The 12,155-nt window shown below is 50.2% G+C and overlaps 1 protein-coding gene across 8 annotated transcripts in view; it reads left to right on the top strand.

Moving 5' to 3' along the window:
• Positions 1-11,656, top strand: part of LOC140734219 (fibroblast growth factor receptor 1-like) — a 188,477-nt gene extending 176,821 nt beyond the window's left edge. For all 8 annotated transcript variants that reach the window (XM_073057905.1, XM_073057965.1, XM_073057946.1 and 5 more), the window contains 5 exons: positions 3,538-3,660; positions 5,041-5,111; positions 6,014-6,151; positions 7,571-7,676; positions 8,475-11,656. In XM_073057905.1, coding sequence (XP_072914006.1) covers positions 3,538-3,660; positions 5,041-5,111; positions 6,014-6,151; positions 7,571-7,676; positions 8,475-8,651 — 615 coding nt within the window. In that variant the 3' untranslated portion in view covers positions 8,652-11,656. The remainder of the gene's footprint in view (positions 1-3,537; positions 3,661-5,040; positions 5,112-6,013; positions 6,152-7,570; positions 7,677-8,474) is intronic.
• Positions 11,657-12,155: the final 499 nt, after the last annotated feature.

Genomic DNA, 12,155 nt, shown 5'->3' with positions numbered 1-12,155 from the left:
CCTCAAAGCAGTAGCAGATTTATTGAAGAGGCCCAGCCCCTCCTGGCCCCATCCCAACAATGTACAAGCCAAGCAACACACACAAAAAGCTGGAGGAACTCAGCAGGCCAGGCAGCATCTAAAGGGGAAAAAAAAGTACAGTTGATGTTTCGGGCCAAGAGCCTTCAGCGGGTTTCAGTCCGAAACGTCAACTGTACTTTTTTTCTACAGATTCTGTCTGACCTGCTGAGTTCCTCCAGCACTTTGTGTGTGTCACTTGGATTTCCATATAACAACTACAGCACGGAAACAGGTCACCTTGGCCCTTCTAGTCCATGCCGAACGCTTATTCTCACCTAGTCCCACCGACCTGCACTCAGCCCATTACCCTCCATTCATTTCCTGTCCATATACCTGTACAATTTTACTTTAAATGACAATATCAAACCTGCCTCTACCACTTCTACTGGAAGCTCGCTCCACACAACTACCACTCTCTGAGTAAAGATGTTACCCCTAAACTTTTGCCCCTTAGCATTCAACTCATGTCCTCTTGTTTGAATTTCCCCTACTCTCAGTGGAAAAAGCCTATCCACTTCAACTCAATCTATCCCCCTCATAATTCTAAATACCTCTATCAAGTCCCCCCTCAACCTTCTACGCACCGAAGAATAAAGAGCTAACTTGTTCAACCTTTCTCTGTAACTTAGGTGCTGAAACCCAGGTAACATTCTAGTAAATCTCCTCTCTACTCTCTCTATTTTGTTGACATCTTTCCTATAATTCGGTGACCAGAACTGTACACGATACTCCAAATTTGGCCTCACCAATGCCTTGTACAATTTTAACATTACATCCCAACTTCTGTACTCAATGCTCTGATTTATAAAGGCCAGCATACCAAAAGCTTTCTTCAGCACCCTATCCACATGAGATTCCACCTTCAGGGAACTATGCACCATTATTTCTAGATCACTCTGTTCTTCTGCATTCCTCAATGCCCTACCATTTACCATGTATGTCCTATTTTGATTAGTCCTACCAAAACGTAGCACCTCACACTTACCAGCATTAAACTCCATCTGCCATCTTTCAGCCCACTCTTCTAACTGGCCTAAATCTCGCTGCAAGCTTTGAAAACCTACTTCATTATTCACAACGCCACCTATCTTACTGTCATCTGCATACTTACTAATCCAATTTACCACCCCATCATCTAGATCATTAATGTATATGACAAATAACATTGGACCCAGTACAGATTCCTGAGGCACACCACTAGTCACCGGCCTCCAACCTGACAAACAGTTATCCACCTCGACTCTCTGGCATCTCCCATCCAGCCACTGTTGAATCCATTTGACTACTTCAGTATTAATACCCAACGATTGAACCTTCCTAACTAACCTTCCGTGTGGAACCTTGTCAAAGGCCTTACTGAAGTCCATATAGGCAACATCTACTACTTTCCAGCATCTGCAAATTCTCCCTTGTTTGTGATTTGAATGTACAAGCCATCTTGAGAGTTGTTGTCAGGTCCCATGTGGTTTCAGTTGGTAAGCTGGCCTCGAGTACCTCGTGTCCCTCACACTGGTGTACACGTCAGATCAGCACGTTTGAGGTTTAAAGGACCAGTCAGTCCACAGTGACAACGAGGGGGAAATTGCTGGGTCAGACTCTTCTGCTAGAGTGATTCAGGACACTTTTCTCCACATTATAAATCATGCATTGCGAAGGTCGACAATGTTCAGAGAGAAGAAATTCCTCCTTGTGTCAGTTTAATTGGGCATGTCCTGGTTCTAGGCAATTTGTTATATGAGGAGGGACTTGGAGATGTGTACAGCAATGTGTACATTGCGTGCATGCACAGGGGGTGTGATGCGTTGGGTTTAGTGGTAAGTGCTAGTCTCAACTCCTCTTCTGCATCAGTTTGTTATAATACTCAGTTCCTCAACCTTCCAAATATTTATCTCTCACCTTTAACGTATTCACCATCCTGAGTCAGGGAATTCCAGATTTACTGCTGTCTGGGAGAAGAAATTCATACTCACCCCAAATTTAAATGACCTTAGAAGCCGCTTATCTGATAGCTACATCCGATTGTACGTGGCTCTTCAACGGGGAGAAGCATCTCCTCAGCCACCCTGTCCAGCTCCTGAGGATCTTGGGTGCTTGAATAAGGTCGCCCCATCATTCTTCTAAACTTCAAGAAGAACAGACCCGCTGTCCAGCCTTTCTTGATAGGACAACCCTCTCACCCCAGGAGCTGGGCTCCTTTGGACAATTTGCAGTGGTTCTCGAAAAGGTGACCAAAACTGTGCACAGTATTCCAAGTGTGGCCTCACCAACACTGTACAACTGTAATGCACCCTCCCTATTCATGACCTCCAACTCCTTTACAATAAAGGCCAGCATGCTATTTGCCATTTGAACTGCCTGCTAACTTGACTCATACACTGGAACACCTAAATCCCTCCGAACTTCACTCACTTGCACTCTCCCCATGTTTTTACAATTACCCACTTTTTGACCCCTCTTACCAAAGCGCACAGCCTCAGATTTCCCCACATTAAACTTCATTTGACAAGACTTTGCCCAGTCGCTCAACAAGGCCTCCCTCATGCCAGCCTGCTATGCTGGGTGCTCTGCGTCTGGGAAATTCAAGGCATGTTAGTATAGCTGCTGTCTGACCCATTAACCTATCAAGTTGAGAGAAAAGTGCCATTATCCTCTTCGGTAAGAACAGGAAAACAGCAAAATATTTCTTACACATTGAGAGACCCAGAGAAGCTGGGGCTCAGACAAGAGTCAACATTGGGTACGGCCACTAATTAGTAGTCAGGTTTGTATGTGATTCTTTATTGCTAATGTTTAATGAGAGTGATTTATGTGGAGCATGTTGTAACCACATCTGGAGTACTGTATACTGATTTGGACTCCATAAAGGTTTTACTTGCCTCAAGGGAATGCAGTGGAGAGACTGACTGGAAAGTGCGTCTGGATTTTAGGTTGAAACATTCATAGTTCTTCGTGTTTCTAGAGGCAGGAGGTGAGGTTTCAAGGTGTTCTGTATCTACGTGAGGAATTTCTCAGCAAAGGGTTGTGGATCTCCGGGGTTTTCTCGCTCGAGGGTGAGATTGACGGAGTTGCTGAAGAGACATTCTTCAATTTGCGGAAGGGGTTTGTCCGTGAAAAACATCCTGCTAAACAAAATTACATGAAAGCAAGGCTAGACAGAATGCATCGTGCAGCTTTAGCTGTGAAGTATTCCTTTGTACGGAGAACAGTAGGCTATTCAGTGCAACGAGAAATTATGTACCCCAAGCATTGAGTGGCATTTTAGCAAAAATCCATAAATCAGTGTTGATGACGTGATGCGTGTGTAAGGGGTAATTGGGATTGGTCTGGAAGGAGCATTGTTTGGTGGAAGATTCAGCCATGCTCTTGTAAAGTAGGAACAGGCTGAGGGCCAAATGGCCTTCTGGTTCTTTAGTGGTGGAAGTGTCGCCTCCGCTGGGTCATCAAGTCCAGGGTGACGGCGGATTTTCCTCTCTGCAGTGCATACACCGGGACTTGGCGGCTCGAAATGTGCTGGTGACGGAAGAAAACGTGATGAAGATTGCCGACTTCGGGCTGGCACGAGACATCCATCACATCGACTACTACAAGAAGACGACAAACGTGAGTGTCCTGTTGGCACGGGGTGGAGGGAGCAGGCTAGTGTCCACCGGGCAGGTCCCTTCTGTCCGGCAAACAACCATCAAAACAACGTGATTATTGCTGCATCTTGTTCATTCTGCACTGCGTGGAGCTGCTGGCAAGTCCAGCATTTATTGCCCTAACTGCCCTTGAAAAGGGAGGGGGTGTACTAACAAATGCTACTAAAGCATCTGCTGGAAATATGTCCTCTTTGTGTCCCCTCCCGTGTAATCTCTCCCCTCTCATGTCTCCAGGCTCCTCCAACCCATCTGAAGCACTGCTTAAGGAGCAGTCACTTGCACTGGAGGTAGCTCACAGGCATTGGATTGATTCCTGGGAAGAAGGGATTTGTTTTAAGAGGAACAGTTACTCACCATATAACCATATAACCATATAACAATCACAGCACGGAAACAGGCCATTCCGGCCCTCCTAGTCCGTGCCGAACTCTTAATCTCACCTAGTCCCACCTACCCGCACTCAGCCCATAACCCTCCACTCCTTTCCTATCCATATACCTATCCAATTTTACCTTAAATGACACAACTGAACTGGCCTCTACTACTTCTACAGGAAGCTCATTCCACACAGCTATCACTCTCTGAGTAAAGAAATACCCCCTCGTGTTTCCCTTAAACTTTTGCCCCCTAACTCTCAAATCATGTCCTCTCGTTTGAATCTCCCCTACTCTCAATGGAAACAGCCTATTCACGTCAACTCTATCTATCCCTCTCAACATTTTAAATACCTCGATCAAATCCCCCCTCAACCTTCTACGCTCCAATGAATAGAGACCTAACTTGTTCAACCTTTCTCTGTAACTTAAGTGCTGAAACCCAGGTAACATCCTAGTAAATCGTCTCTGCACTCTCTCTAATTTATTGATATCTTTCCTATAATTCGGTGACCAGAACTGTACACAATATTCCAAATTTGGCCTTACCAATGCCTTGTACAATTTTAACATTACATCCCAACTTCTGTACTCAATGCTCTGATTTATAAAGGCCAGCGTTCCAAAAGCCTTCTTCACCACCCTATCTACATGAGACTCCACCTTCAGGGAACTATGCACTGTTATTCCTAGATCTCTCTGTTCCACTGCATTCCTCAATGCCCTACCATTTACCCTGTATGTTCTATTTGGATTATTCCTGCCAAAATGTAGAACCTCACACTTCTCAGCATTAAACTCCATCTGCCAACGTTCAGCCCATTCTTCTAACCGGCATAAATCTCCCTGCAAGAGATCTTCCAACTTGCTGCGTCCTGTTTCTGTGGCTCTGGGTGCAGAAGTGTATGGGAGCCCAGGGGTGACCTTTCAGTCTCGCCCTACTGTCATGTGCTGTCTTTGTTTTCCAGGGCCGTCTTCCTGTGAAGTGGATGGCCCCAGAGGCTCTGTTCGACCGGATCTACACTCACCAGAGTGACGTGTAAGTACAGGCGTCTGACCCGCCGGCCGGTGATGGTGCAGTCTGTACGTCCTGGCTGTGCGGTAGACGGTGAGACGTGCCACCAGTGAGGGTGCGACCAAGAGTTCCCCTGAAAAGAGGGAGAGCTCAAGGCGGCTGTCATAGAGAGATAGACAGCGAGGGGGCGCAGAGTGGCAGTGTTGCTAAAAAAAAACACTGCTTCACAGCTCCACAGTTCAATCCTGACCTCAGGTGCTGTCTACGTGGAGTTTGCACGTTCTCCCGGTGACCATGTGGGTGTTGTGCAGGTGGTCCGATTTCCCCCCACATCCCAAAGACATTAATTGTCCACGTTAGTTGCTTTTGCGTTTTAGGTGGGTGGTGGAAGTGTGGAGAAAGCTGCTGGGATTGAGGCAGAATAGGAGCCAATGGGATTGCTCTAGGGGCAGTTCAGCCCGTCCAGCTGGCAGCTCACTTCCACCAATTACATGCCGGCACATTTCACAATTGGAGGGGGCCATTTGACTCACGGAGTTACTCTGATGCAGGGAAGCTGGCACGTGACCAAACCGTGCGGTTAGGATTGAAGGAGTCCCACAGGTAGTGACGTATCTGTACTCCGGTTAGTGCCCACCGTGGGGATCGCTGAAGGGGTGTGTGGGGAAGGGCTGTTCTACCTCAAATTCCCAGTGGGGTTTTGCTGTTCAGGAATGGGAGGGCGAGACTCTGTTAGGGGGAACAGCCACCTGAAAACCGACAGCGTTTCTCAGTGCTCCTCCCCGAACAGGGTAGAGTCGCTCCACACCCCCACGTTCGGCGGCCCAGCCAGATCGGTCTAGGTGATTGCCCGTGGACTGGGGAGCCAGGGGAGGAGCTGCTCGATGACCGTCTGTCTGCTAACCCCGACTCTTCTTGCTCGCCAGCTGGTCTTTCGGGGTGCTGCTATGGGAGATCTTCACGTTGGGGGGGTCGCCGTACCCTGGCATTCCCGTGGAAGAGCTCTTCAAGCTGCTGAAGGAGGGGCACCGGATGGACAAGCCCTCGAACTGCACCCAGGAGCTGTGAGTACAGAGAGTGGGGCCTGATCCGTTCGTGAGCAGGGGTCCGACACAAATCAGTCAACCACAGTCCCTCTGGAGGCCCAGACACTCCCAGGTGGCAGGGGCGTAGAGAGTCTGCTCAAAAGCAGGCCCTTCCAGGGAGACCACATAACTATACGACACAGGAGCAGTATTTGGCCGTTTAACCCGTCGAGTCTGCTCCACCATTTCATCACAGCAGATCGATTTCCCATTCTCCTGCCTTCTCCCTGTAACCTTGGACACTCTGACTAATCAAGGACCTATCAATCTCTCCCTTTAACATACCCGATGACTTGGCCTCCACAGCTACCAGTGGCAATGAATTCCTCAGTTTCACCACCTCTGGCTAAAGGAATTCCTCCTCATCTCCATTCGAAATGGGCGTCTCTCGATTCTGATCCTAGACTCGCTCACAATAGGAAGCATCCTGTCCAGAGACATCAGTGGTTCCTCATACGATAAGCCGGAACCATTCTCCCGAACCCTCACATCAGCACATCCCTTCTTAAATAAGGCAGCCAAAGCTGCTCGGCTCTCCAAGTGAGGTCTCATCAGTGCCCCAGGAAGCCTGGGCATTACATCGTTGCTCTTACATCCTCCGTGAGAGTGGTTCCCTCACATGGTCATTCGCACTTCTCCCCTCTCCCCCACCGCTTTGCGTAAAGATACAAAAGATTGAGAGTGTGAGCCAGCAGGCCATAAACTCCCGAGATCCCACAGATGCCGGAAATCCGGGGCAACACACACGAGATGCTGGAGGAACTCAGCAGGTCAGGCGGCATCTGTGGAAGTGAATAATCAGTGGACATATTGGGACGAGACCCTTCATCGGGATTGGAATGGGAGGGGGGCAGAAGACGGTGGGGTAGGGGAGGAGTACAAGTTTGGCAGGTGGTAGGTGAGACCAGACGAGGGGGAAGGAGGGTGGCTGGGGGATGGGGTAAGATGAACCACCTTCTATCCCTCTGTCATCAGACCCTTGAACGAGCTTCTCTTGCATTTAAAAGTGAGCTTGTGATCTCCTGGTCTACCTCACCGTGACCCTTGCAGTTTGCCTGCCTGCAATACACTCTCCCTGTAACAGCTTCTACCTGAAGGTTCTTTGTGTGATCTGTCCGGATGGCATGCTTTTCACTGTCTTGGTAGATGTGACAAAAATAAACCAAAAAATCAATACACAGCCCCTCTCGCAGTGGTTCCCTCTTAACCTTCCTCGTTAAATTGGTTCCCTAACAACCTGAGAGCATCTATTATAGAATCCAGTTTAACGCTAAGGCCTTTCTGGGATACCATCACAATTTAAATGGAGTGCCTTCTTCTCTGAGGCTGCTGCTTGGGGATGCACTGTTCCTTCGCGGGTCGCTGTTAACTGAGCTGCCTCCCTCTCTTCCTGCCCAGCTACATGACGATGAGGGACTGCTGGCACGTCATGCCCTCTCAGCGCCCCACCTTCAAGCAGCTGGTCGAAGACCTGGACAGGATTCTGGCGATGACGTCGAATCAGGTGAGAGCGCGGGGCCGAGGAGGGGGGAGAGGGTCACCCTTCCGGGAGCGCGCACCCCTCCTGAGCCCGTGCCTGACAGGTGACCTAATGCCTGGCCACGGTAGGACGTGGCTAACGCTTGTCCCATCCGTGAACATCCTCGGAGTATCCCATAGGAAGTGTAGGATCCCTGTCTCTTCTCCTATTCCTCCACACGTGGTTCTCAGTTCTCTGATTTTCTTGATACTGATTAATAAGGAACTTTAACTTCCTCCACTCTACCTGCTTAGGTATTTCACAGCTACTTCTGCAGTGGGATGAGGACCTGATTCCTCTAAGCCTCAATTGGGGCAGTGCTGATGGGCATTGCGGTCTGAGACCCACTGGGCTGAGGCTCAAAGGGAAATATCCCAAAGGTAACAAGCCTGCAGGAATTCTGGAAGCTCAGGAGAGCAAAGAAGGCACATAACGTCTGTACCTGACCCACCGTCCTCAGCCCCGACACTCAAGGAAAATTTCCATTTCCCAAGTTTCTTGAAATAATATTTGGTTTTGGAAAAGGGAATTAAGCAGGCTTTCTGTTCTCCATGAACAGAGCTGCAGAGAGTGGATTAACTGTGCAGCTGTGAAAGGAGTCAATAGAAAGCATTTTACAGAGAGATGGTGGCGGTTAGAAAGCACACAGAGGCTGCTGCTCGCGGCCAACCCACTTCAGAAAACCCTGCGCACCAGACATCCCAGCGGAGATTTTTAGTTCCCGCCTGGTCAGGGGCATTCAGAGTTCCTGCTCACGGTTTATTTTGTCTGTTGACTCTGCAGGAATACCTTGACTTGTCGGTGTCTCTGGATCAGTACTCCCCCAGCTTCCCGGACACCAGGAGCTCTACCTGCTCCTCCGGTGAGGATTCGGTCTTCTCCCACGACCCTCTACCCGAGGAGCCGTGCCTCCCAAAGTACCCAGGACGTGCCAACGGGGGCCTGAAGAGGAAGCATTAAAGGTGGGGGCCCCTTGGATCTGGTGGAGCAGAACTCCCCCAGGACATCATTCCATGAAGTCAATCCCGCCGATCGACGGGTCCGAACTGGTCTCTACACACACCTGTGTGTACGGCAGCCTCGTCCACTCGGTGGTTCCTGTCCTCGAACCGACAACTGCATACAAAAGTCAAAGAAATGAGCCATTCCCTGGGTGAACCGTCAGTCGGGACCTTACTGGGCTTAACAGTGACTGGCACCAGACAACGGCCCAGCAGAGTAGATCAACTGCCAGCTCTCTCCCACTCCCTACCTGTTCCCCGCCCCTCGGGTGGGCATGGGGGAGATGCACTGTACCCGCTGCCCAGCCTCTGAAGTGGGGCAACAGGGGACTCGTGGCTCGGAGATGTGTTGCGTGCTTTGGAGAGAGAGAGCTAAAGGCAGGAACATGAGCGCAGATGATGAGGGAGCACGCCTTGTAAATATGGCCAAATATGTATAAATATAAATATATTTACATGAATTTTTTTTTTGTAAAGTTAACAAGATTGTTGCCAGAATATTGTGGCTGCAGATTACCGTGATCCTCCTGGAAGAGTGGGCTTGTCTCGTGCATTTGTCCAGCTCATAGGCTTTCCTCCCTGCTTTCACAGAGGAGGGTGTGACGATCTCGTCCTACCTGCTGCTGAAGCTAGGGTAATGGAGTTGTGACGTGGTGGAACAGTGTGTCAGACCAGGGATTCCTGGCTGGCTTCACTGTTGGGTCACTGGGTCTAGTTCTGGTGTCCTTTCTACCACTGGCCAGGACTGTGTTGCCTGAGATGGTATGGACCAGTAGGATAGCCCAAGGGGCATCTGCAGTTCCGTTCTTCCCAACTCCTATCTATACCTTCTATCCCATCCCTTCCCTCTCCCATTCCCTACCTGTGACCCTTCCAGACTCTCTACCCCATCTCCAGCCTGTTCCCGCTCCCAGTTCCATCTCCTACCTCCTGTCCATCCCTTCTGAGCCTCCATCCTAGCCCCATCCGTACCCCTTGCCCCTCTCCCACAGGGTGTGACCTACCACACCACCCTGACCTTGCCACTTCTCAGCCGGCTCTCCCAGTTTTCTAGGAAAATCTTTCTTCTGCGAGGGGGTGGATTTGTCCTTTCCCTGATGGTAGACTGGTCGCCATGGTGACTGTGGAGGTCAATCAGCTTCAACTTTTGTGCCGAACTAGGGCTGATCACCTCCTCTCACTCTGCTGATCTCTTCCCCTCCCCTGGCTGACCTCCTCCTCACCACAAATTCATCCCCCCCCCCCCCCCCCCACACACACGCACCTCACCCAGGTGACCGGCTGATCTGTAGCCCAACCCAGCCCCCACACATCACCCTGGTGACCACCAACCCCATACTCCTCCACCAGGCAGACACCACTTACCGTCAGACACCAAGCAACTCCTGAGTCAGGAGCACAAGCATCGGCTGGCGTTCCCTCAGACATTGCCCCCTCCCCGCAGAGTCAGCAGGCTTAGGTTAATCCGCCCCAGTGCCCCAAGTTCCCAGGTGGTGGAAGGTTCAGACGTGGCCTCTCAGCCTGTCCCATCTTCTAATGAGACCAAGGTTGATCCATTGTCGACTTCTGATCGGCTGCCTCGCCCTTAGTGCCTGAAACTGTTGGTCTGAGACTCAGACCCAGAACCGGTGCTTGCCATGGTGGAAGAGTTCTTCGTCCCACTCCACACACACACGCGCGTGTAAAAGAGTTTCCAAAGTTCACTCCTGCCTTGGACCCCCCCCCCCCCCCCCATCAGCAGAAATGTTGGTCTTTGCATCGATCACAGTCCCAGTAATTGAATCATCGTCGGTCTGCATCTTCTAAGGAGTGACCTTACTGTGTTTCTGCAGGCAATAACATGCGCAGCTGTTGTACAGCCTCGAGACCACTTGCCTTTCTTAATCGCCAGCCAAGGGAAAGTAAATTAAAGACTCCGAGAATGTTGGCAGCTAAACCTCTTAGCCAGGGAGTGGGTTGAGAACGCAGCGGGGTCCATGTGAATGGGGACGATCGCGTGTGTACCAGAGCGAGTGTTAGCCCACCCCCAGACTGACCAGGGACTGCGCTGTGATCAGTGACCAGAGGGGGGGGGGGGGAATGCAGTCAGAGCTGCTTCTGTAAACAGCTGCCCCTCCACAGCGTCGCTTTACGAATCTTGTCTTCACAGCCAGGCGTTGCGGCCCCATTACCACTTCTGTCAGACTCACGTTCACAAGATCAGCTTCAGGGAGCACGGGACCTCACGCTGGGGTGGGGTGACCATTTGGCCCACAGGGTGGATGCTTGCCCATTGGTCATTCAGATCCCCCACAAGCCTTTCCTTATGGAGTTTATTTTGAAAGGTGCAAATGAATTTTCTTCAACCATCTAGAACATTCTGGGTGACAATGCCTGTGTGTTTTTTTTAAAAAGACTCTCTTACTGTTTGTATTCTTTGCCCACTTATGTAGACCTGTGCCTTCATGATAAAGGCTCTATTTTCACTCATGAATGTACTTGGATTCATTCACCCCAACCTCATAACACCATGTTGGTCTGCATCTAGCAGGTGTTTGGGGTGGCAGGAGACTTCCTGAGGTAGAGGGTGTCAACAGTGCGGCTGGGGGCAGGCAGTGGAAGTTCTTCGTCCGAGTGTTCAAAGTGCCGACATTTCCAGCGCGGCTGATGTGCATCTCACAGGCAGCGTGAAAGCCACTCTGTTGTACAAGGGGGGGTACTTGTGTGGGTGCAGGCGGGCTGGTGTTGGGTGAGGCCGCAGAGGGCCATCCTTGTCTGTGGATTCTCAGTGGCCGTTGAGTTCAAGGTGTACTGCCCCTGACCAGGCTGTGTGTGCATGAGAAAAACTATTGCCTAATTTATTACTTTTTTAATTAAAAAAAGAAATGTTTTTTTTCCCCATTTTATAAATGTTTATGAGGTTTAAAATTGACCTGTAGTTATTCTCATATTTACCCTTCTATGATTAAATTCCTTTTAACACTTTATTTGCCTTTTTGGTTTCTCTGTTCTGTTTACCGTCTGATACGTTGCTCACCCTCTGCTTTTCCTGCCTCTCCCTCCTTGTTGCTCTGTGTGTGACAGGACCACGGGGCCTGCACCACCTCTGGCCCTCTCAGCAGCCCTAGGGTCTACTGGGGCCGACTGGCTGAGGGATGTTGATTAGCTAGAAGCTGCTCCAAGAATCGGGTGGATCGGGCTGTGGACAGAATCGGCTCCTCCAGGGATCAAAGGGGGAGTTAACGTGCTGGGCTCTTAAGTGAGATTAGGGGGAATGGGACTGACGGGTTTTATCTACAATGGGTTAGCATGTACCGAGGGTCTTCGTGTGCCACTGTGATTTTAAGACCTTGAGTTTTGACCCCTTCCCAATGGTCGCATACCCAGGGAGTGATGAACTCTGCCCTCAGCAGGAACCCAAGTCCACCTGGTTCCTAGAACCAACCAGTTCAGCCCCGTGGACCTCTCCACCACTACAGGCCCC

The sequence above is a fragment of the Hemitrygon akajei genome, chromosome 1, assembly GCF_048418815.1.
Source record: "Hemitrygon akajei chromosome 1, sHemAka1.3, whole genome shotgun sequence".
Classification (NCBI taxonomy): Eukaryota; Metazoa; Chordata; class Chondrichthyes; order Myliobatiformes; family Dasyatidae; genus Hemitrygon; species Hemitrygon akajei.
This window is presented reverse-complemented; position numbering and strand designations above follow the sequence as displayed.